The 25,484-nt window shown below is 39.4% G+C and overlaps 2 protein-coding genes across 3 annotated transcripts; both read left to right on the top strand.

Annotated features, from left to right (window-relative positions):
* The first annotated feature begins 11,742 nt into the window (after positions 1-11,742).
* On the top strand, positions 11,743-19,992 carry LOC141808400 (protein FAM171B-like). Its single transcript, XM_074694971.1, has 8 exons — positions 11,743-12,102; positions 16,145-16,378; positions 16,911-17,003; positions 17,170-17,328; positions 17,595-17,765; positions 18,014-18,130; positions 18,281-18,404; positions 18,831-19,992. Exons 1-8 carry the CDS (start codon positions 11,925-11,927, stop codon positions 19,729-19,731), a joined length of 1,977 nt encoding a protein of 658 aa, XP_074551072.1. The 5' UTR covers positions 11,743-11,924; the 3' UTR covers positions 19,732-19,992.
* Positions 19,993-21,008: 1,016 nt separating this feature from the next.
* On the top strand, positions 21,009-23,670 carry LOC141808756 (uncharacterized). 2 transcript variants are annotated; one of them, XM_074695458.1, is made up of 6 exons: positions 21,009-21,196; positions 21,657-21,678; positions 21,928-22,035; positions 22,256-22,393; positions 22,495-22,529; positions 23,257-23,670. In XM_074695458.1, the coding sequence occupies exons 3-6, from the start codon at positions 21,996-21,998 to the stop codon at positions 23,542-23,544; spliced, it is 501 nt and encodes a 166-aa protein (XP_074551559.1). In that variant the 5' UTR covers positions 21,009-21,196; positions 21,657-21,678; positions 21,928-21,995; the 3' UTR covers positions 23,545-23,670. The 2 variants fall into 2 exon arrangements, with proteins under 2 accessions (XP_074551559.1, XP_074551558.1); XM_074695457.1 differs by having other exon boundaries at positions 21,910-22,035.
* The last annotated feature ends 1,814 nt before the right edge of the window (positions 23,671-25,484 follow it).

The following is a 25,484-nucleotide window of genomic DNA, read 5'->3' as shown; positions in this document are numbered from 1 at the left end:
TTGGATGAAGAAACTGGAATAAGGAGGCCATTCAGAGATCTATTTGTGTATCCATCCATTCATCGCCCTTGCTACAAGCAGCCAAATATTGATTTAATATGATCTCGAGTTAGCCGCAACAGGCGTGAAAACACACATTTTAATATCATCATGCCCATTCATTTTGCACTCCATTAAAGCTTGTGATGCATGGCAAGCTGCTCGGCAGTTTGGAACATTTCCATCCTGAGCAGCACCTGCAGCTGACCTGCTTCTCTGCCCCATTTGGCATGTCCCCTATCGTTTCCAAGGAATAAAACCATGAGATTTGTGTCACAACAAAACTGCTCCAGCATTTCTGGATAAAAAGGAGGATCAATCTTATGATACACCGGAAGATTTATTGATACGGCCCTCAGCTTTGGGAGCAATAAACAAAGGGTTGAACTATAGTGCCAAGTTCTAACCCATTACAAAGTGAAAGCAGAAGCGAGGGGGTTTGCCTGCTCTCTGTTTTCCCTCTGGGAAGATGAGCAGCTTGTGATACCTACATATGCCAACCATCGAGCCCTTTTGTGTCTGTGGGGATGGTTCATCACTGAGAGAAATTAATCACACCTACCGCTTCTGACTTCACCTCTATTTCAGGGGCAGGAGAGTCCAAAGAGGGAATCTGTAGAAAGTCTTGGCTCGTATCACTTACTGGCTGAAAGAAAATGGGAGTATGGGGAATTTTTCAGGATGCTCTATCCTAATACGCTCATTTTATGTCATGAGTAAGCCTCTTTACACCATCCAATTATAGAAAAGTAGAAAACAAGATGGTAGTGTCTCTGGTTTACTGAGGATTACACAATGCATTGTGAAATGTATTTAAATCTGTTTCCAAATTGGGTAAATATTTCTTGTGCTATTAACTGAGACATGACAAAAATCATGAAAGCAAATTTCCCTTTTTTAATCTGCCCTGGTTAAATATACTAAGTCTTGTTGTGGTAACAGAATTGTGGAGTTGCAGCTACAGCGAGCCCAATCTTTAAATGGAAGGATATACAAAGCTCAGTGTGCTGGCTCAGCTCTTCATGTTGCCTAATGGTCTGATCTAATAGAGAACAAAATGGCAATGTCTTAACAATAAAACGCTTGAGTGCTCTCTTCTCTGGTCCTCTTCCTCGAAAATGGCTAAATTATGAGTAATAAAACCAAGCTATAGCCTCGATAACTAAAATATGAAGCTTGGTTCTGTTCCTCAAGTGGCCACTTGAGGCTGGTCCTACAATCAAGTCATTCCCATCGGGTTCTATGTTATGTTGGCCAATTTCACAGAAGAAGTAAACCTTTTTATGGCCCAAATCATCTTTGGTACGAGCAGCTGATTTGTATGACAATTAAGAGTGAATCTTCTTTTTCTTTTTTTTTGTAACTCACCATTCTGACATAATATCAAGTCCACTTATGTTTGTAGTCATTTTGAGTCTGTCTGCTAATTTTGCCCATGTTTACATTGCATTAAAGAAGCTATAAGGAGGATCTGTTTTAACTGAACTCCCTCGCCACCTTGTGGCACAGAGTCTTCGCAGACTGTCATAAATTACTTTTAGTGAGGCGTGTGTTTGTTTTGGAACTAAATGGATATTAGATTGAAACAAATCTTTGTTCAAGACAACTTTTTATCGGATAAAATGCGGCGAGGTAAGGTATGAATTAGTACAGTTATGTAGCGCTACAGTTTAAAACGTGACATCAAGCCAACGTTGTAGCAGCTGGCTTTATGTTAGCAACATCGTCAGTCTGGTGCTCCAACATATCTGCCTGAGCTAAAGGCTAATTAGCCTTTAGCTTGGGCTATATTACTCTCCTGTTTAGCTTTCTTCTGCTCTTCTGTCCTTTTATTGTCTGACAGTTAGGCTCATGTGTTCACCATCACTCCAAAATTGGTCATAGAAATTGTTTTTAGCAGAAAAAAACACAGCTCTCATTTTTTTTCTCTTCTCACAATTAAACTTTGTCGGCTGGCGTTGTCATAGAGACCTATACGTGCCATAAATCAATCCCGCCCTGGTCAACCCAATCAAGAAGCTAAGAAGTAGCCATTTAAGACAACCTGTAACCAGCAATATTGGCACTGATAATCTCATTATAAAGTATGGATTATGATCAGGCAGATATTTAGAAGGGAGACTCTTTCAAGGTCACTGTCAAACTCCTTACAGCCCCTTTAAAAAAAGAATTAAATCAAAGGATTTATAAATATCTTTCAGGTTGTGTAAATGACTACTTCTATGCAACAATGCTCTACAGCCTGTTAACAAGCCAAGATGACAGATGGCAACTTGTAGTGCAGCGTGGTTTTTCAGTATCTTTAACAAGACAACAGAGATTGAGGTAAGTGGGTGTGTCAAGTTAAATTGGCATAAAACCACTCGACCACAGCAGTGTGAATCCAGCACAGGCACAAACTGCCCTGCCTGCAGTTCTAACTTGTTAGACATTGAAACCATTTGAAGCATCTTAAAACAGCTAACCAAGTCAGTGCTCATGTTAAAACCTTCGCCTGCTTTCCTCGAAGAGCTGAAGCCTGCAGTTTGAACAGCATGCCAAAACTCTGGAAAACAAAACAAGCTCTCAAAGATGATCTCAGAATGAAAAGCAAGAAGGTCAATTTACCAACTTCCTCTGGGAAAAAAAGTTGTTTTACATAACAAAATCACACAATAAGGCTTTCTGGCTGCAACTGGATATGAAAAATCAACTCCGATCAATGCAAAGACCAACAGGATTGTTCTAGTGAACTGGACGCACAGTTTCAGATTCAAGCTGATATACAAGGAGCTAACAAAATCACAAAGTGAAAGCTGAACACAGAGCCAACAGTGTTGCTGATTTTTGGCTCAACAGGGTTCTTTTTGACACACTAGTGTTGACAGACAGGTCCCCGTTTTTCTGGAAAATAGAATGAACAAATGGTGCATTGGCCAGTACCCCAGAGTGATGGTATCTTATGCCAGGTCACTCAGTGAGGCTCCACCTGTGGCTGAATTTTCCATTTCCTCAAATGCTTCCTTTTTTATTCTTCTGCTGAAATCTTTCTTGATGTTTAGGCTTTTTACGTGTCAGGAAATTGCTAAAATGCTGCTTCCCTGGTGCAGAGTTGACATCCTTGGTTTAGAAATAAATAGAGTCTGGTGTTTAATGTATTCTGACCATCATGCAGAGTTGATCTCTGGACATTTCTCAGCTAAAGGAATATTTTTCTCACTGACAACATTTCACTCTGAGCCATTACTGCAACTCATGCACTGTGACTGGTAGAGTGATGTGCTTCTATTCAGATCAGCAAAACTTTTACAGGCCTTACATTCCTACAATATTCTTCAATACTAAAATGTCCACATGCTTTAACTTTCACCTCACAGGGAAATGTTTCTTTTCATATCCTCATGTTTTCTATCTTGGTAATTTCAATTTGTCATCATGAAAATTTGTGTTATCATATTATGTTTCTATATATGAAGTGGACCCTGCTGTGTGCAGCACCATTGCCCAAGGCAAATTTGCCCTCCAGGTTTATACCTCCTTATCTCATCTTACTGCCTCCGTAGATACTGACACAGCTGCATTACCCATTAGAATTAAATCAGCATGGATGAGAGGCTAAAAGTAGAATGAGCATGGTGTCGGTGCCAGAGCAATTTAGCTGTGTGGTTGCAAAGTAGGTGTCATTAAAAACATATGTCTGATGAGAAAAAAAAAAAAACAAAGAAACAAACAGTCTGAGTCATAGTGTTGATGGTAGCATTTCCATCTTTGATAGCAGGAAACAGAATCAGAGGGGGAGAGATTGGATGGTGGAGGAAACAGCTTAGAAGGCAGGATAATGATATGGAATAGTACATGATGCACACCTTCAGTCACATGTTGAAACAGAATAAATCTAGAGAATAAATCTGTTTCTACTTCATTAAGTAAAACATGTAAAAAGCATCATCATATAATCTGAGTTTAATCCTCCCTCTCGCCACCTGGGTCATCGATTTCCCTAACCTCCAAACTGAGGGTATGCATGGGTCAGAGTTTGCTCGCTGGTGCGCACAATTTCCCATCGAGTTTCTCTTTTATAGATCACAAACTGAGCATGAAAGGTGGCATATGCCATTTTCAGCCCCTGTTTGTGCATATGCAATGTTTATAAATGAGACCCCAGGTCGAGGTTTTTGGCATATTGGAAATTTAGTTGGCTGAAAAAAATACTCTTGCACTGGGGAAAGAAGAGTCAGACACTAACTTCCCAACTTGAGGGCTTGTGTGTTTCTGATTGTGCCTGCACAAAATGAAAGTGTCCTCAGGCAGGGTTGAAATGAATGCACTCACACTTAACTGCTCGTTAACGCAAATTTCTAATCAGCCAATCACATGGCAGCAACTCAATACATTTGGGAATGTAGACATGGTCAAGATATTCTGCTGCAGTTCAAACCCAGTATGGTGCCAGATGGGCTGGACTGAGTATTTCAGAAACTGCTGATCTATTGGGGTTTTCAAGCACAACCATCTCTAGTGTTTATAGAGAATGGTCCCAAAAAGAGAAAATATCCAGTGCGTGGCAATTCTGTGGGCCAAAATGCCTTGTTGATGCCAGAGGTCAGAGGAGAATGGACAGACTGGTTCCAGCTGATAAGAAGGCAACAGTAACTCAAATAACCACTGGTTACAACCAAGGTCTGCAGAAGAGCATCTCTGAATGCACAACACGTCCAACCTTGAGGCAGATGAGCAACAGCAGCAGAAGACCACACCAGGTGCCACTCCTGTCAGCTACGAACAGGAAACTGAGGCTACAATTCACACAGGCTCACCAAAACTGGACAATAGAAGACTGGAAAAACGATGCCTGGTCTGATGAGTCTGGATTTCTTCTGTGACATTTGGATGGTAGGGTCAGAATTTGGCATCAACAACATGAGAGCATGGATCCATCCTGCCTTGTATCAACGGTTCAGGCTGCTGCTGCTGGTGTAATGGTGTGGGGGATGTTTTCTTGGCACACTTTGGGCCCCTTAGTACCAACTGAACATGGTTTAAAGTCCACAGCCTACCTGAATATTGTTGCTGATCATGTCCATCCCTTTATGAGCACAGTGTACCCATCTTCTGATGGCTATTTCCAGCAGGATAACGCTCCATGTCATAAAGCTGGAATCATCTCAGACTGGTTACTTGAACATAACAATGAGTTCCCTGTCATTCACCAGATCTCAATCCAATAGAGCACCTTTGGGATGTGGTGGAACGGGAGATTCGTATCATGGATGTGAAGCCGACAAATCTGCAGCAACTGTGTGATGCTATCATGTCAATATGGAACAAACCCTCTGAGGAATGTTTTCAGGACCTTGTTAAATTTATGCCACAATGGACCAAGGCAGTTCTGAAAGCAAAAGGAGGTCCAACCTGGTACTAGCAAGGTGTACCTGATAAAGTGGCTGGTGAATGTACACACACACACCAATCAGTTGTAACATTATAGCCCCAATCCTTTGCAATACATCTGCTTTTCTATTTAAAATAATTTCCAAAGACTCTTGATTTTCAATTCTTGATAAGTCAGAACCTCTTTTCTTTATCAGAAAATCTCTATTTTATTCTGTTAAATCTGAAGGTGATGATTATTCCTCATATTACTGTAGCACAAGTATTCAACTTTTAATAAATTGATTGGGTCTTGGCTGGTTACGGATTAAATAAGCAATATGGAAACAGGCCCTGTCTTCTCCTCAAAGGCTTTATGGAAATGAAGCAGATGTCCTTGATCATACAATTAGAAGAGATTCTGCATGCTGCTCTTGGGAAGTCAGCTTTGCTAGTTTGCTTCTGCATCCATACCAATCTGGATCTGATGCTCTCCACACAGATCCTATCAATCATTCAGAGAGCATACCAGCTCTGCAGCCTGTTAGCTTGTTATCCGAGCAGGGTGTCGGTATTAACGGACTTTTTGAGCCACAGCACTTAGAATGCAAGAAAACACAACACGTGTTTACGTGTTACTCTGCTTGTCTTGTTCTCGGCTAATCTCCAAATCCAGCTCATTTCGGAGAACAAACAAAAAATTCTGATGCTTTCACATTTGTTTCTTCCAGGAGGGCAAAAAGCTGTTAAACAAACAATCACAGGGAGTTTTTAATCAGCAGAGGCCTTTGGGGTAGAGTTTCATTTCTCAAGTGATTTAAACCTTAATACATTCTGCTCAACTGGGAACAATAGTAAATTTGCTCCCTCTTGGAATTTACATAGAGGGTTATGTCAGGAAGGATGCTGAGTGTCTGTAATGAAGTTAGTGCACTAAATTCTCAACAATCTGCAGGGTAAAGCCATCCCATCATTTTGTGCTTTGCTGTTTAAATCTCCACCATGCAGCATACTCTTACTTATCCTGAACTCCACTGCACTACTCTTAGCATGCAGAATTAAACTTTCTCAAAGAAAAGTGCTTAAATCAATGCTGTGCTAAGTTAATAAATTATAAGTCAGTGGAGAAAATCCTTCCTCCCCACCCTGAAGCAGGCCGCCACAACGTCACAACCACAGGTTTGGAGTCGTATCATGTCCCCGTGTTACAGAGCAGGAAGTGATGGAGCAGCTTTGCTTTTCACTTGGGGAAACACCACCTTCTTAGCAGTCCAGCTGCAGAGTCAGGGGAACTTTCCTCCATGCACATTCATAGCCTGAGATGGAGTTCAGGAAGTCCAGTTATAGACAGATTATTGTGCAGGCCGGCATCACAAAGAATTATTTCCTCTCTGGCAGTTGGCAGAAGAGGACTCAGATAGACCGTCACCTCTGCTGCAGAAACAAGTTAATGTTCAATTATATGATAGTAAATTGAAATGTGCCCCTGCCACAAACATAATGAATAGAGATAAGAGTTGATCCCTGTTGTGGCTCTGTGAGGCTGTACTTATCCACACAGTAGTCAATGTGATTACCAGTTTCCAGTACAAATATAGCATTACCTTCAACATCCTGATCTTTTTTTCTGTGTGCACTGTAATGTACAGTTTGCTGCTCACAGATACAGATAAGGAGCCTTATAAACAAACATACTTAATCTATTATCCAATTCCACTGTTTTACTCTGTATAACATACAAGTTACTTTGACCTTCAAAGCTACTTTAAGAACTATTTGTTCAGACTATCCAAGGTTGACTGCTTGGTTGAGGTTCAAGGTCAGTTTTAGTTCACACACAGATGTTTCTTCCAATGCACATGGAAGCAGATGTGTGTAGCACTGCAGGAACATCTATTCATCCATATATTATTTATACCACTTACCCTGTTTGAGGTCATTGGAGGGTTAAGGAGCCAGTTGATGTGGTCACATATAGCCATAAACACACACAAATACTGGCATATGTCTGCAGAACTACAGCTTAACCCTTGGGGAAAACTGTGTCATTTGGAAACTTTGGTGCCAAAAGTTCAGAGGAAACCTAGACTTTTTGAAAAATTTATCCTGGGGTACTTTTTTTTTTCTCTCACAGAAAAGACTTGCAATATTCTTTCCTTCTTTCTCTTTTTCTTTTTTTCTTTCTTTCTTTCTTTCTTTTTCTTTTCTTTTCTTTTTTTTTAAGAGTAAACAAGTTCCCTTCCCCCAAACACATCTGTCTCGGTTTCTGCAACAGTTGGAAAAATACTCTGACTTTCAATTCAAGCCAGACATAGAAACATGTCCAAAACTTAACACCTTAAGGAAGGTGAGCTATTAGCATGGATATAAAGTCACAATGCTGGATCTCCATACTTAATGTGTACAAATTTTTCATTTATGTTTATGTTCATATATTGTGTGAATCCCAGAATTTATCTTTAAACTGTTAAAAATGGTCAATTTCAAAAATTGCACAAGACCTTAGAGAGGAAGACTTTCTGCAATTAGTTCATCACATAGGGACCATCAGATTGGTTTATGACATGTTGGAGGGGTGGGCCTTAAACACTGAGGTTACTCTGCCTCTGGCAGCCCTTAAGAGAGCTGACGCCTGTCAGACAGAGGCCGGAATAGGACTTTTCTAAAACACCAGAGTTAGAAAAATTGGATTTTTTGAGCCATAAATTATGCATACTGTAGAAACAGAGACAAAAGAAAAGCTTTAAAAAGCCTGTGAACATGTAAAAGATATTCTGGGAATCCAAAATGTCCTGCAAGATCACTCCTATGTACTGCAACCCAGTGACTCTCTTACTTTCTGGCTTTGTAGACTTTTCCTTGAGTCTTAATTATCCACAGATAATATTCAAAGACGTGTCAGTGTACCTCAAAATAACCTTGCTGATGTTATCATTATTAATGGCAAGTCATGCACCTTTCTCTCCGGGCAAGGGCTTGTTCACCGTGTGACATTGTCTATCACTTTGTCATGATTCCTGTCTTACACTCTCACGTCACTTTGTTGCCTCTGGTCCATCTCTGGTATTTTAAAGAGAGCACAGCTGCAAAACCAAAAGTTAATCCGTTGCACCTGGCAGGGTTTTCTTTCCTTTTGCATGGCCTTCACCAATTACCAGAACATCATCATATTAGTGCATGCTCATAGATTCATAACACAATTACAAAGTTTGGGAAAAATATGGCAATTAGCGATAAACAACATTGAATCCTTGGGTTTCCTGATGTCCAACACTACACTTGAATGTCTAAAAATAACATCATATAGCACATCTTCCTTATCCAAGGACAAAGCTTTTTCTCCATCTCTTTAATCCTTATGGCCCATCTCGATACTAAAGCTGTTACACATTTTTAATGTAAGGAAAATATAGATGCCTGGAATCTTTCACGGTTCCCTTTGAAGAACACCATTAAACAAATGTAGAACAGGTACCCACTGCACCTTTCTGGCCCTTCTTTACTTTAATCCACAGTGGGAAGCTTTATATTGATTTGATAATGGTGACCTCCTAACATGAGATCTTCATATCCCGTTAGCACCCTTTGTGGCTCTCGCCAAAGCGTACAGTAATGTAATACAGACCTTTAATCACATGTTCAAAACATATGAGAGCAAGACATTTTCTGCAGGACACAGAGTGATGAGAGTATATTTTGATTTGTAGCTACATAAAAATATATGTATATATATATATATTTAAAATACTGAAACCTTTTGAACTGTGATGAAATTTCATTTAATTTCACATTCTGCACGCCAAGAAGTATAAGAAGTGACACTTTTTAATTCATCTGAAAATTCCTCACAGTCTTTTAAGTCTGAAGAAATATAAACCACAGCCAATAAACAGTATATTTTCATGACCATTGATGAAAGCAGCATTTACATAGATGGAAAAAAAATTGTGACCAGTATAGACTTTGTACCCTCTGCAGCAGAAATATCTCTTTGTTAACTCAGTCTAATTTACTGAGCAGCTTTGTGAGAGGAGAAACCCTATGTGTGCTCTGATAAGATTAATAGAAGAAAGCAGACAGGAATGGAGCACAGAGCAGGCACAAATTTCCAGGGTGAAAATGAACAGATTTCCAAAATAGTCCCCATAGATGCAGCTATTTATGTGAAGAAATGAACCATTACTGTATCTAATTTGTGGCAAATTGATCCTGGCGACTCGGGCTGTCATCCACCCTCCTGCTTGTGTGTTTAGTCTCCGGTTTATACTTTGTCAGAGGGGAATAGAGCTGGGAGGACAAATGTGTCAGCTCAGTGCTTCTCTAAGGCCCCGGTCATAGAAGAGCTATGATGAGGAGGAAACCAACCGAGGAAGGATTCACTCACAGTTCTAGTGACAGGGAGCTCTGCGGACGGACATCAGTGGGGAAGCAAACCTCCAGGTTTGATGTGGAACTAAGGAAGTGAAGCCAGGAAAAAATGATTGAAGTTTAGATAGGTCTTTTTTTTTGGTAAGTTGGTTTGCTGACCACCAGTTGAAGAAATGCTGAAATGTAGAACTCTAACAGTTGATACACCATCAAATCTAATAATATTTCAATATGAGTAAACAACTTTGAAAAAAAAATGAACCAGTTAATGAAGCAAACAGTGTCAAAAGGAGAAACAAAACCCTAAAATCATGCTGTAAAATCTATCTTCCTCTCCTCCCAGACTTTAATGAGGGAGTAGAAAGAGAAAGGAGTGAGTGGAGAGAAGCCAGAAAGAGGACGGGGGAAGCAGAGCCAGGGCAGGAAGCCTAATGTAGTATTGTGATGAAGGATTTTGTGTCAGGGCACTGTTCTTATCTCCATATTTCATTTTTGATTTGATCACTTCTCTATGATTCTTCAGTGGACTTTCAATCATATACAGCCCCAGAAAAAAAAGGACAAAACAAAGGACAAAAAAAAAAAAAAAGATGGATTTGTGTCTTTGGAAACTGCACTCTTAACAAAAGAGTCCTCATGCAAGAAAGGCTACATTGCACACATGTGCACATGAGTGTGCATGTGGATTATGGGATGTCAGCAGAACATAAAACTCATACCTGTCACAGCTATGTACAGAACATGACTCTGCCACAAATGTTAATAGCTAATTCAGCTTGGTGCTGATGTTTCTCTCAAATGTCCAAATGGTCTCTTGACCATAAAGCGTCAATTTGATTTGATGTTTTCAGGTTGAAAGACATTATGTAGAGTTAAACTAGACTGATGGTAACCCATTCAGTCTCCTTGCTCATGTCCTGGGTGTAAATGCTGTTGTTGCACTTTGACTTTATGCAGAGAACGCAATCTATCAACTGGAAGGTGACAAATTTATGAAACATTATAGATGCAGGTACCTTCAAATAGGGCATGATGGGTCACTGTATGTGTTGATGAGTATAAAACGATATCACAAATCACTGTCACCAAATCATAAATCAGCTGAGTACGTATTAAGTATTATTGATTTTTCTTTGCAAGATTTGTGCTTATCCTGACACATCAGTGTATAGTGTAAAGGGGGGATGGTGGTTTTCAGCATTTCTCTCAATGATAATCATCTTAAGTCAGAGTCCTGACAAAGACAATATATCTAATTTGCCAGTTCCATTTTCCTTGGGAATACAACAGACATGTTTTTATAATGCATCTGGATAAACATTTGTTCATTTTAAGCATCTTGATGGAATATGAAAAAAGAGATGTGTAAAAAAAAGAAAAAAGAAAATGTACATACAACAAATGATATTTAATATATCATCAATACGCATGGCTAAACAGGTACACAGGCTGAATAAATAGGTGGTAGTAGAAGTGGCCGGCTGCAAGTTTAGTGTCTTAGTTAGTGGACCGGTACTGCATTAGCATCATCTAGTGGTAGATATTTATGACTGCATCTTTCTTTGTCAAGCATCCTGTTTGCTGAAAATGGATTGTGTGTTGGCAATATTGTTGACAAATGACGTTAGGTTTTCTTTTTGGAGAAGGAACGAACCTACATTTGGACACACTTAAAGAAAACTAACAAGCACACTACTTATTTTAGGTCACTTAAAAGTTTTCTTAGTATGCCACAATTTACCTTTACTTAACTATTATCCAACCGTGGTACCTTGCATAATGTTCCTTTTTAAAATATTTCGTGATGATGATGATGATGATGATGATGATGATGATAATGATGATGATGATGATGATGATTATTGTTGTTGTTGTTGTTGTTGTTGTTGTAATTATCATTTTTCTTTATTATCTGAGGCTATTGAGGCAAAACGTAAGCTTGATTGACGGATAGAGATCCCTTTTGGCCTCGTGAGACATTTTAAAGGGAAAGGGGCGGAGTTTCACCGAGTTTGAAGACTGGCTGACAGCGGAGGAGTTGCTGGGATGGCAGTTCGGTTGGCATCTTGTTCGTTTTTAAATTCTAACAAAAAGAAAAAAAAAGCTAATGATCAACAAAATTAAGAGACGCTGTTAGGTAATCTTTCTTTTGATTCCATCTCTTAGCCATGCGCTCGTTGTTTTTGCCGTTACTCGCGCTGATATTTCTCCAGAATGGAAACGCGTCTGCAGAGCTCACTCCGACAGGACACTCCGTGCATATCAATGACGGGAACTTTTCAGCCGGCGATCACATGAAACAAGAGTCTGTTCAGGTCCAACAACAAGTGCTCGAGTCTCGATCAGGTTTGTAGCTTCAAGCTGTCTTCATCACAGGATGGTTGGCTTTAAATATACAGCAGTGAACCTTTGTGCCCCTGGAGTATTAAATTTACGCAGGAAATATGATAAAGTAAGCGGGAAAAGAAGGATAAATGTTGACTTTTTACATCGATCAACCTTCTACTGAAGTCTGTTTTTTCTAACAGATTAAATATGGCCTCATTTTGTCAGCCCAGACCATCTGTATCAGGATTTGTACACAAATCTACTGATCTGTTCATGAGTCATAAGTGGTGTGGGCGCTCACTGCTGACGCTTCATGAGGAACGGTTTCTCCATCTGGCCTATTTTTACTGCATCAATACACAACACGGCAGTCATTTGTCAACTACTTGCACACATCTTTTGACAGTGCACTGCTATATTTTCGTGTTAAACTGAGAATCACTTGACCATTTCGACAGATAAAATTATGCCGAAAACCACTCCCTGCACACTGACTCTTTGTGTACATTAGGATTTGTATACCTCTTCTCTCACCCACTTTATCTCTGTTGGCTCTGTTGATTGTCAAAGTGAAATATGTTCTCCATCCCTCTCTACGGAGTTCATCTTTCTCTGTCACACATGCACACACAAACACGCAGCTGTACTCCTTCTCTGACAGCCTCCTTGTTTACAGCAGCGTGATGAAGAAGAGCTGAAAGAGGGATTTGTGACCCTGTCTTCTTATCAACAGATTCATGACTAATTCATGCAACTGTAGGAGTGCATTACCATCTGACATCACATGATCCTGTACTCTGAGATGTTGGCTGAAATACTTGGGAATGCACCCAGGCAAAGTGTTGTCCCACGATCACCCTCTTGCCCGCATGTTGTGCCAAACCTCCCCCTCTTAAACTTCCTTGTAGCAGATCAGCCATACAGTGGTAGAGAGTTTAACTCTTTAAAGGAACACTTAACCCTTTTGACACACCCTGAATAAGGAATATTAAAAATAAAAGGTTGATATGACCTCTTTCCAGACCAAATAGTCATTTTCCCATGCTTAGGACTGTGTTCTTGTTGTTCCTTATTAATGGGCAAAGTTCAGTCCTCCCCTGCCAAAACTGTTAAATCTCTTAATCTGTTGTTTTAATTTGACTGCAACATAACTATGTGTTGTTGAGGCAGTCACCCCGTGTGTCCCAAAGTCCTCCCCCCTCCAGCTCCATCCTAAGCATCTTTTGTCTCACTTCAAATTTGATTCCGCTGACTCGTGCTCAAAGGCAGACTTGGCCCACATATCAAAGGGTGCACTTGTGTTTTTCCTCCATCAGTGGAATTTGTGGCCTATTTCCAACACGCACACACAAACACACACATGCACACGTTTGTGTTGAGGTTGGGTGGGAGGGACAACAGAGATAAGTCCCTGTGGGACCATCTGTTTGTGCTGTATGGAGGTCTCACAAAATTGACCAGTCATCATGTTTCTGCTCCTTTCTGTGGGCACTCTGAAAAAAAATCTCTGTTTTTATTTTGCCAGTATTGTACTAAATCACAATTTTAAATAGCCTCTAAAGTACAGTTAGAGTAGTGTAAAACTCAGTGTAGAGTTATGAATCTTAACTTAATCACACAAGGATGCACAAGTTTTTGAATTGGCATATACAGCGGTAGTATTTTTTTTTTTAACATCATTTTGTCATCACATATTTGTCAGTTATAAGCTTTAATTAAATCAATACTGTTGTTTTTTAAAGCATTAAGACTCTTTTTCTGGCATAAACCTTCATAGGCAGCTCCAGTTAAGGAGTGTGCCCCATGTTGTGTTGATATGTAACAAGCTCTGCTACTTTTTTTTTCATTACATCATTCTTTATGATTTAAGTACCATGTATTTCCGTGGTATTTTTAAGAAAACCTCAAGATGTAATGTCAGACACCTGTGATGTATTTGCTGCACATTAGCCGTGGATCAGTGCAATATTAAATACTACCTTAGCCATTGCTTTAACACCCCTGCATTTTAGCAAAGCTTGCCCAAAGTTGGCTGAATTACAGCTTTCTGTCTTGAAGTATCGCCTTTGTCTTTAGCTTGTTTTTGTGACAAAGTTGTCTATGAGAGACCTGATATGCTTCCATTGTAATCAGAATGAACATTGTGTTGGAGCTAAAGAGAATGTGTACAGTGGGTTCATTACACATGTCAAGACAAAACATTTGCAACCCTTCCTAAGCAACTTATATAATGTGAGCAAGCAAAAGATGATCACCTTTTCAGGACTTCAGTGCCCTGCAGATTTACATCCCAACACAAACTGAAATTATTTTTTGCCAAAAACAAAATGCTGATTATGATAAACATGACTTCTAGTTCCCACATGCATCATCATGTCTTGATCCTTGTGTTGCCATGTTCATCGAGACAAATGTTTGTAAAAAATTTGATTAAAATGTACCTAAGAAAACGTCTCATAGAGCTTCACTCAGTGCAAATGCAATCCTACATCAGCCCTCTTATGATATCAGGATACCACATCACGCACTACATAGCATCTCTGGGTCATCTGCCTCAGTGGCTCAGACGGCCCATTCCAATCCACTTCATAAACCTCTTTGTGGTGAGGTTCAGTCCGCCAAATGGGGAGATTATAGTAATCTGGCACGAAACACCTCCACTTCAGATGAAAAGAGCCCCTTCTCTTAGGTTTGTCCGCCAAGCCAGAACACACAGCAGAGACTGCCTCTCTCAAAACACACATCTTCTTGTCACTCTGCACTACCCTTAAGTGTCCCTGTGAGCCCACGCTAACCCTGCTCCTTGTGGATGTTCGTTTTAAATTGTGTCTGAAATTGGAAGTAATTCTCAGCAGCTGCTCAGATCAACAGGGATTGTAAAGGCCAATAAATGTGGGATGATCTGGTTTTGGCAATTGTTTTTGAAAAAAAAAAAAAGATTTTATGTGTTTCTGTAAAGCTTTGGCAGAACTTATAATGGAGGGATTAAAGCAATCAGACTGGCAACAACATGAGACTATTGCTGCTATTGTGTTGATTTGTCATCATTAGAGAAGGATGCTCACAACATGAGCAGTGGTGGGATTGCTTTCTGAAAGATTTTGTAGCTTTTAGCTTCTTAAAGTGAATGTTTTCTGGTGGGCCTCTGGTGAACACAAGGTTTTTGCTCCAATCATATGATTTTTGTATTAAAAAAGACTGTAAGAATTTTCACTTTTTACGCTACTTGGTAAGGTACATGGAGAAAGAACAGGTGGACAAATGTAATTCTTTTCTGTAAATAATCCTCATATTAGTCAATAATCGTTGGTTGCACAGTCAAAAAAATATCCTGTACATTCTCCTTTCTCACCATATGTTGGCTGATTATTTTCCTGTAAATTCCAGCTGCTTTAATAAGTGTCTACCTATGCTGGTTGTTTAAAACCTCCCCTCTGACAAATAAAGTGGATGAGGTGTGAAATTATCATGTGGCACTAAATGGGATCTCCTCAGGCAACTTTGAAAGAAGTAATGATTGGAGACACATCACTAGAAAGATGTCCTGTTAGCTGTCTGTGTACATCCATCTGCTATCTGCAGCATTATTCTATCTCGAAAGCTAGCTTTGCTGTGCTAATTGGGCAAATTGACTATTTGTATTTGTATGTTCTTTTGATTAATCTGGGATTAATTAATTGACATCCTTGAGGAATCCTGCAAATTACTTTTTCCTGTTGAGTTGTCAAAGTGGTTTCATCTAGGTGAATTTGTACAACAGTCTGTGAAAACATTTACTGCATTAAATGTGTGAGCATAGTAACAGGTACACTGGGCAATAATTCAGCACATACTATAAGAAATACTACTACCCGGGGGTTCAAAGTGTGTGTGTGAGTGTGAGTGTCAGCAGGATGTGACTGAGATTGCATTATATTATAGAGTAATATCCTGTTTGGGAAATCGACCATACCTCCACTATTTTCTGTGACTTGAACTTGATTGAACTGAAAATTGATTTGTCAATCCAAAAGCAGCTTTAGAAACTCTGTCCTAACCTAATCTTTGTTTTTCTCTCCAGGTTACACCTTTAACCTAAAGGTTCAGGTCAACAGTGTGCTGAGCCGTCAGTTTCTGAGCCAGGCAACAGTTGAGGTCTACATCAACTACACCAAGACCAACACAGGCCTCACTGGAGCAGACGGGGCTGTTTTGCTGAGTATAGCTTACCAAGATGGGATGCCTATCACCATTGTGGCGAGCAAAGATGGCTACATGCACACACTGCTGCCGTATAAAGCAAGCAGGATGCCATGTAAGATTCTGAATGTGTGTGATAAATGTTAACACAGTTTAGCTAAATTTCGGCAAATACAAAGCAAAATAAAACACGAAAGAAGAAAAGCTTTTTAAATTCCTTCCTTTGAGTTTATAACTGAATTTTAATTCCCATTTCTCTTACTGTACTTTATATTAGCGTGGATCATGATTTGATCTTAAGCAGCATATCGTGTTAGTATATGTTAGTAGGACAAATACTATATGATATCAAGGCTGAATTTTGCTTTACAACATAGAAAATCAAATGTTGATCATTGCCTTATCCGAAGGATCTTCTTTTGTCTGTCATGCTCAGCTGTCAGCTGATGGCAGCTTTTCATTTGTAATAATTGCCAACAATTATCTTGTTCAGTGTGACTCTAAAAGCTGTGAATCTACTTTTGCTGTATGTCTCACTTTTCTGATTCATGTTGCGTGCCTGACCTGATGAAACCCGCTGTAATACTGCACTCTAGTGGTCAAACATTTGATTTTTGAGTGATTCTTACCCTCCCTGTTTTCTACAGTGTTTTCATCTGTGACTATGTCACTGTTAAGGCTGAACCTGGGGAACATCTGGCTCTTTGATGATTTGGTCAAAATCACTGGAAAAACTTCAGGTACTGAATCCTTAGAGATACACTTTGTAATAAATATACTTAATTCTGCTCTTTCTGTTCTTCAGTATGGACAAAGAACAAATCATATGAGCCACAATCATATATTATTATTACTACATATTTTATTTTATTATCAGTGACTTACTCAGTGTTTCTTATTTTCTAGATTCTTCATCACAGCCTGTTATTCAGTTTCCGAAGAGCCTCCTGAATCTAACAGACAGCAGTAATATCACAGCTGTTCGAGCCTTTCTGACCATCCCCAAGCTGCCATCCCAAGATGAAAACTTCCTAAACATTCAGGGCATCATGAGCACCAAAACAGGTAAACAGGTTTGAGTTTTAAAATCACCCTCAACAGTCTAATTATTCAAATATTTATTATTTTGTGACATAAAGTTGACTTAAAGCACCTCTACATACAGAGGTTAGATGAATAGATGATGAAATAATTATTCAAGTTCAGGGGAGGTTCAAAGCTTTTATGTGTAAAATAGGCCCTCTAGTGGTGGTAACAATTAATAACACTGTGGTAGATCATCATTGGCTGACCTGACAGGTGCCCTCCCCTGTTTTTTTTTTTTTTTTCAGGATATGTGCGTGTGGATTTGAGTCCAGTGGCAGCTGTCAGTGTGCAGCTTTTCTCTGGAGACACAGAGTTAAATGTGAGTGGGCCAGTCCAGATCAGCCTCAGTCTTCCTGACAGCTGTGGACTCCAGAGCTCAAACAGCGTCCCTGCATGGTTCTTTAACCGCACCACTGGTGAGTAAAAACCACAATCAGGAATCAAAAGATTTTCATGTTTGAGGCACAGAGAGGGTCTTTCTTGGCCTTATCATACACATGTAGCTCAGCGAAAGGGAAGTGGTAGTTAGTGTTTTGTCAATGGAAGCATTTTATGATGGCTGCTCTTGTGTCTCTGAGCTCATCTTAACTCTGAAGAGATATCATTTATTATGGAATACAAGATTAGTGTTAAAGAGTTCTGATGTGATTTTTGTGTCACACAGGTGGATGGATGAGAAAGGGACTGGGGTCAGTGGAGTCAGTGGAAGGAAAACTCATGTGGACATTCACAGCTCCTCATCTGGGTTACTGGATCGCTGCACCTCTGTCCCCCACCAGAGGCAAGTGATCAACCCAGCATTGACTTTTTGCTGAAACAAAGATCATCAAATCAAAACAGTTTATTCCACATGGCTTTATCTCTATAATTTTACAGTGCTTTCTGTTGTATCCAAATTTTATTTTCATAATCTTATTTCCTGCTGCTTCAGGTTTCTTTGGACTTGATATCCCCATTGACTTCATCTTGCGTCATTCATTTGTCCTGATGGTTATTCTTGGGGGAATTCTCCTTACTATCATCTGCCTACTGGTCGGTTTGTTGTTTTGTCGGAGGTAAATGAGGATTTCATGGTGTTTTACTCACATTCATGGCATTTAGAGCGCACTTAAAGTTTCATCTCAGCTGCTGGAGAATATCTCAAACTTTATTGTTTACTTGTCAAAAGAGATATTCTCAATGGCCTGCAATTTTTAATTAAGGTTCCTTGTTACCATTTATCATTTTCAGTTATCTATCTCAAGCATGTTTGTATTACCTTATGAACGATATCTGATTTCCTGAAATATGAATTCCATTTGCCCCTGATTTTTTTTCTTTTTCTTTTGGCCCAAGTTAGGATGTTGTTTCATTTTTGCATTGATTATGCATGTTTAATAGCTGCTCAAAATATTTGCTCTGACAGGTTCAGACAGAACACACATCAGTCATTCTTATTAGCATTGTTACATTTTTTGACAAATTTCCCATCTCATCTACAGAACGTCCTCCAGGGAAAGAAAAACAAAGGAAACCTTCCCACTGATGAGAAAAGACCAAACCACCTCAACATGTGATGACAACATTTTGGGAGTGTCTTCAGAAGACCCTTGTCGTCACACTGATGGACTGAGTCAGTCCTTCACAGAGAGGGGGGATCATCTTCAAAATGCTTCTGTTATCTCAATGCACAATGGCAATGTGATCGCCAACCCTGGTGCAGTGGCCATTGCTGTGGAGTGCAATGAACTGGATTTCAACAACACCTCTCTGACAGAGAATTTGTTTTTCTACAACCAGCCTGTCGCCATTCTTCACGCTCCAGCGTTCTTCCATTTGGACGAACAACCAGAGCAGCCCCAGTGGAGCAAGTCGGCCACTCTCCCCCGTGCTGGGGCTTCAAATGGTGCTGCAGCTGAGCCGCCAAGAAAAGACAGCTTCACACAGACTCTGCCAAAAGGTCCCTCTACTCCCCAGAACCAAAAAGCAGAAAATGAGGTAAAGCTAGGGGCTCAAGAGAGCTCTGAGGTGGAAACGACCACCAGCCCATCCAGGAGTCACATCAGTCTCCCAGAGTCAGCTTCAGTCCCTGTGACGTTGAACAAAATGACAGGCAGCAGACATTCAATGCATGCTTTTGCCGATCTTACGAAAATCCCCTCACTACAGCCTCCTCGGGCCTGGTTTGTTTCACTAGAGGGGAAGCCTGCAGCTGAGATCCACTACGCTGTGACCGAGCAGCAGAGGAGGCGAAGACCAGCAGAGAGCAGAGAAACCAGTTTAGACTCAGGGGTGGACATGAGTGAACTGAACCAGACGTCTGGAAGAAGGGCTGTAACCCTGGAGCGCAACAATACTTTTGTTAAAAGTACATCCAGCAGTAAAAACACACAACCACAATAAAAAAGAAACAACTCTTTACACCTCCATGTTCACTTTCCACATTTTAAAATAACACTCCCAGAGTAAGCTAAGAGTACAACCCCATCTCCACTTCCAAGTTAGTCCAGCCAGACCAAGTTAGCTGTTTATAATTCTCCATCATTCCAGGTCCCTTTTTGTCAACCTCTATAACAAAAAGTGTCTAACGCTTGATTTCATAAAAAGTAACGCTCAGACTACCATGGATGGTTGTCATCTTAATAATGTCATCTTGTCTTTGTTTTGAGTTCATGTTTATTTTGTTGTGAAGTGAATCTTTTTGTTATGTTCAATAAAAAGTGACTGAGCATGGCGTTGAGTATTTTTTAGCAAAAACATATAAAAAGTGGAACCATGTTAAAATGAAACAGGCCATCTCTTGATTTATTCCACAACAGTGACACTTTGTGTGAAGAGTAGCAAAGCAAACCAAGCAGTCCACCAACGATCACTAAAAACTACCTGGAGGAGTTTGTGCCTGGTGGTAAAGCAGATTTAAATGCTCTGTGATGCATCTCTATGACCTAAAACAAGTACAAGAAGACTGACAATTTCGTATAAAGACGTGTAACCACTGTAATAACAGCATGTTAAAGGAAACCACTTGACAAGGAAGAGAAAGAAAGATCTTCCTTTTGCCAGAAAATAATGATTCTTAAAAGTAGCAGTAGTAAGAGTATTTACTAAAGCAATAAGGTACCACTTTGTCCACAGAGGGGCACCAGACACAGAGAGTTCCTGACAGGAACTTGCAGTCCAGATGTGCAAACTTGAAAAGTTCTGTATAAAAGTGACTAGTACTTTTCACAATAACGAAAAATCTTCGCCAGATGAGGGTGAAGGGGACCACTGATATTGTAGAGTGGCCCTAGTGTTAGCTGTACACATTTACACTACGGTGGCACTCGTGTATAAATGCACAACGGATGCACTTGGATCGCTGGAGGCGTGCGTCAAAACGGCAACAAGTTGCTCCTTGATGTCTATGATTCCTCTGCTCTGGCATAAACCATGGCTGATCCCCCTTTGCGTAAATTCAGATAAGCTGGGATGTAGCAAAGGACCAAGCCCGTTCGCACCTGGTCTTAAATACTAATAAATGCTCAAAAATGAAAACTCATATACGGGGTTCTTTCCGACAGCTGGACACAGACATTTTCAACGCAACTCTACTATGCCTTTTATAAATATTCTTACATAACCATGAGTTATGCTGCCTCCCTCACGTTTACCCCGCCTTTAACGCAGCTACACTAAAGCAATAAGAAAGAGGAAGTATAGCGGTCTTAACTTTATGCGTAAAGCTGAGCGTAAAAGTTTACTGGAAGAATTTTGTTTCAATCGACCTAAAGTCTGAAAAAAAACAAACAAAAAAAATCGTGTTCTGATCCAGTTTTGTACTTATCAGGCTTTTCTCAGCGACAGCACGATTACCTACATCCTACAGGTAGGCATTACTGTGTAAAGTATGGAGTGAACTGTGTTTGAGGCTCTGGAGTTAACGCAGGATTGATTGTTAAAGTTATTGTTTCTTCTTAAATACAACATTTCATATCTTAATCTAGGCTATGAGCTTGTTAGGAGATTTATAATATGTGAAAAATAAGCATTTTGGAGAGGTAAACCGTCCGATTAGGACAAGATGTGCGCAAATGCGTAAGTAATAATAATGCAATAAACACAGTGAGAGGAAAACATTAATCAAATCGGAAATTGAGAGAGGACTTTTACTGCAATTGGTAAATATGGCTGATATGATATAGAACACTTTTATACATGCCTCACGTATATATAAATTTCATAGACACGTTTACTTTCGATTTCGAAATACTTCCTGAAACACCTTCAGGGACAGTACTTGCACTAATATATGACTTATTATCGTTACTGTTTTCAATTCTTTGCAGATCATGGACAAAAGGCCAGAAGGTATGTGGCTTCATTTGATCTTTGAACGTATAAAAAGTGGCCTTTGTACCATGGTACAGTCCAAAAGCAACCCTTCGGCATAGATGAGGGTATTTGTGCACATGGAACACATCAAACTCTACCCAGAGTGTAAATTAAATATATTTAGATCAGTCAAGAAGAGTTTGTGTTTCTCTCTGAATGCAATAAAAGTTTGTGAAAAACTGACAAGCTTGTCATTCGTATCTGTAGGACCAGCCCCTCCAACAGCTGTTGCTGATGGGTCCAGTATTGTAGCAAACAGAGACATATAGGACATAACAACAGATTCCCTGAACATGAGGATTGAGATAGAGAGTGATCCAAGAAATACACCTGGTAAGGAATAATGTTCCTCGTGTTAAATAAAAAAGTGATTTGTAAATTATTTTTTGTGCCTCAATGGAAGATGTAACAAATTTCTATCTCAATCTTGCTTGAATTATCTATCTATCTATCTATCTATCTATCTATCTATCTATCTATCTATCTATCTATCTATCTATCTATCTATTTATTTATTTTTTGGTAAACATTAAAGTGTTCTTTTTTTGTACAGGTAATTCTGTTAGACCAGTTCCCCAGGCAAATATTTCAGCCAGTGACAGAAGTGTCGTATGGACCGATAAAATATCTGGGATCAAGGCTGGCAATGTTGATTTTTCAATATGTTTGAAAAATACAAAAGTGCACGCAGGTAATTCATTGCTCTTTCCAAAAAACACTCATTCACCATACAATGTTTCAGTAAAATCTGGGAGAAGAGATAACTCGTGCTTAAAATTTCTCCCCTCACAGATCAAGTTGATGAGACACCTCTGCCTTCCAGTGAGGTACAGTGCAACGCACACACACATACACACATTCATACACACAGGGTCATAAAAACACAGTTTAAAACAAACTGTGATGTCTGATTTTTTTTTTTTTTTAATCTCAAAGTGGATAGCAGGGGGTTTCATTCCCTTTTTAGTCAACTTGGTCATTTCCTACTTGTTTATTTCTTTTGGTTTTTTTTCTTTAAAGAGTTCTGGAGGATTTTAAGTTTCAGAGGTACTTGTCAGTGATGGGTGTGCTACCAAGACTTTTCAGAATTTATTGCTTCAAATTAACTTAAACTAAACAAACAATGATCAGATCATATATGTGACTTATCAGTTTATGAGGCACATTTAAGCTGACTGGTACAACATAAATCAGCTGATCAGTTTTCTACAAGTGGAAGAAAATGTTCTGAACAGTATGTTATACAGTTACACGTATGTGTACGGTGTCAGTTTCTTAAATTTAGTTAATAATAACAATAATAATAATAATAAAAATAATAACAATAATAATATTTTTATTAGAGTTTAAGCAGAGTTATTTGAGTTGACCCTGTTATTATTCAATTAACTAGTTTTTATACTAATTCACCTGCTGGTTTCTGAACAGAGGGGCTGAAATGTCACCCTCTGTTACTAATACGCAAACTATTGACAAATGCCTCTACAGTCCCACTTATCTGGGTTAATTTTACATGAAATGTATCCTGAGAACAAAACCTGCTCTGTCTCGCAGGGCCCTGCTGTGAAATTCATCACTCGCCACAAGATGAAGCTCATCGACTGCCTCGCGGCTGATTCCTTCACCATCCTGCAATACGTGCACACCAAAAACATCATCACACAAGCAAAATATCAGGAGATAAAGAATATCTCTAATCCAAGAAAGGCCGTTTGTGAAATTATTGACGATGTGATCGGTAAGGGTCAGAAATCCTGCTCTCTTTTCTTCGAACTTCTGAAGTCCGAAGCTAAGATTGATGAGACTTATCCTGTGCTCCAGGAAATTACAGCAAATATGTAATGGGCTGGAACCCCAGTCATGTTTTATGCTCTAAGTAGATATTTGCTTTTGTTTCTGATTTCATTCATTATTCACTTCCCAACAATTTGTATCTTTGAATTTTACTTTTTCACTGATTTTGTACTCTGACATCACAAATTTCCCTCATTAAAGCTGATCTTTTCTTATCATTTATACCTTATTCTGACAGTTTGTAAATTAAAATCAGTATTTTTCTCATTACTTATAAAACTTATTTACTTATTTCACCCCCCCCCGAAACTCAGAATTCTAACAAAAATACGCTTGATCATGATTTTAAATCAACACTCTGGCACTTCAATCGAATGAATCCTCACAGAAACATGCTAGAAGTGTAGAAAATTGGATAATGAAAAAAAAATCAAAACAGATGTGATGTAACCTGTGGTCAAATTTTGGTATAAGCTGGAATAACGGTGTAAATGTTGTGGCTGAGACGGCTGCACATGATCAATCCAACCATGAGAGGTCCTTGTTGTACAAGTTAAAATATAAACCTTTGCAAGACACTGATTTTGCAGTACACCTTTATTTTATAGTTCTATAATGGCACAAGTCAATGTTTCTTTAAGTTTTATTAATAAAGCCCCCATGAGATAATTTTGACAAACAGGCTTTTATTGATTTTCTAATCATTTCTGATTCTGGTTCAGTTCAGACTCCTGGGATTAAACCTGGTCAAATCAGCCCCTTAGGCATCCCTTAATGTTTTCTCTTTGCAGAGGTAAAGCATTGTATATGATGATAGTCAGCTTAATTTTAATGGAAAAAGTTGTCTTAACGTTTAATTAATACCTTGATTGTGGTGCGTAGGGTTCAAACTAGATCATTCTGCTCATGTTACATTTTAAATGAATATGAATATTTGAACTCGCTCATCCCCTCAGCCTGTCTGTCTGGATAAGAGGCTTTAGGTACCTGGCTGTGGACCAAGGAGCTGTGTGGAGTAAGAGTGCAGAGGAAATGTGGCTGAAGGGTCCCTCTGGAATGGAAACAGTCTGACGCACTTGGTAGATCATAAAAAGGGAGCGGGATTAGCACGAGCCTTTGGGGGACAGAGAATGACAAACACACTCACACCTCCCCAGAACTGTGCGCACAATTCACTACAACATATTTCTCCTCTATTTTTATGGATACTACCTCTCCTGAGGCTGAGGCACCCAGCTGTGAAAGATTTGTGAGGAGAGCTGCAACCATCGCAGGGTTTGGGGCTTGGTTTGTTGATGTGCCCTGCACCTCAGAGATCAACAGTAAACCACTTTGACTTTTGTCTGCTGTCTTTACCGTGTATATGGTCAAGTTTTGTATAAATGAAAGAACTCCCAATTGGTTTAGCCTTATCAACATCTAATACTTACTTTACCCGTGGTGCAACTTGACCATGATTAAGTGGAAAGCAGAGGCAGAGATTAATATTGCTGTAAAGTACACCTTAATCCTGCCTCACTGTGCTGTGATTGACAAATTCATTGGTTATTAGTTAGCATTGGGATCTTTCTGCAGGGAAGCCTTTCATCCCAGGAATACAGATAACCTCTGTATGTGCAAGAAAAGGTCAATATTGACCAATTGTGGAACAATCAATCAGAATTTATTTGTAAATCAGCACCCCCCTCCCTCAATTTATGTGTGTAACCAAGTTAGGACTGGTGAGGGACTTATGGTGTTAGAAAAAATTAAAAACCAACAACGCCACCTTGAGATTCTCATCCAAAGAATGCTAATGGATATCCTATTTAGTCTACTGACCCTTCAGAGGGTTTCCTCTTTAAGACACAGGTAAGTTCTACTAATGAATACAAAGGCATGTATTTTTAGAAAAATATAAATATGGACTTTATTTTTTCACAATAGGAAAATGGTTATTCTAAAATGCAACAATGATAAATTACTTCACTCATCAATAGACAAGTGCA

This window comes from Halichoeres trimaculatus, unplaced genomic scaffold (genome assembly GCF_033239565.1).
Source record: "Halichoeres trimaculatus isolate MK-OKI-2021-1 unplaced genomic scaffold, fHalTri1.1 fHalTri1_scaffold_19, whole genome shotgun sequence".
Classification (NCBI taxonomy): Eukaryota; Metazoa; Chordata; class Actinopteri; order Labriformes; family Labridae; genus Halichoeres; species Halichoeres trimaculatus.
Note: the sequence above shows the minus strand (reverse complement) of the source record. Positions and strands in the feature narration are given on the sequence as shown.

Bases quoted from the DNA above. Each gene is read 5' to 3' on its own strand.
- LOC141808400 (XM_074694971.1), top strand. From the start codon at position 11,925: ATGCGCTCGTTGTTTTTGCCGTTACTCGCGCTGATATTTCTCCAGAAT. The intron at 17,004-17,169 runs GTACTGAATCCT...CTTATTTTCTAG, and splicing joins AATCACTGGAAAAACTTCAG to ATTCTTCATCACAGCCTGTT. The intron at 18,131-18,280 runs GCAAGTGATCAA...CTGCTGCTTCAG, and splicing joins ACCTCTGTCCCCCACCAGAG to GTTTCTTTGGACTTGATATC.
- LOC141808756 (XM_074695458.1), top strand. From the start codon at position 21,996: ATGAGGATTGAGATAGAGAGTGATCCAAGAAATACACCTG. The intron at 22,036-22,255 runs GTAAGGAATAAT...TTTTTTGTACAG, and splicing joins TGATCCAAGAAATACACCTG to GTAATTCTGTTAGACCAGTT. The intron at 22,394-22,494 runs GTAATTCATTGC...CTCCCCTCACAG, and splicing joins AAATACAAAAGTGCACGCAG to ATCAAGTTGATGAGACACCT.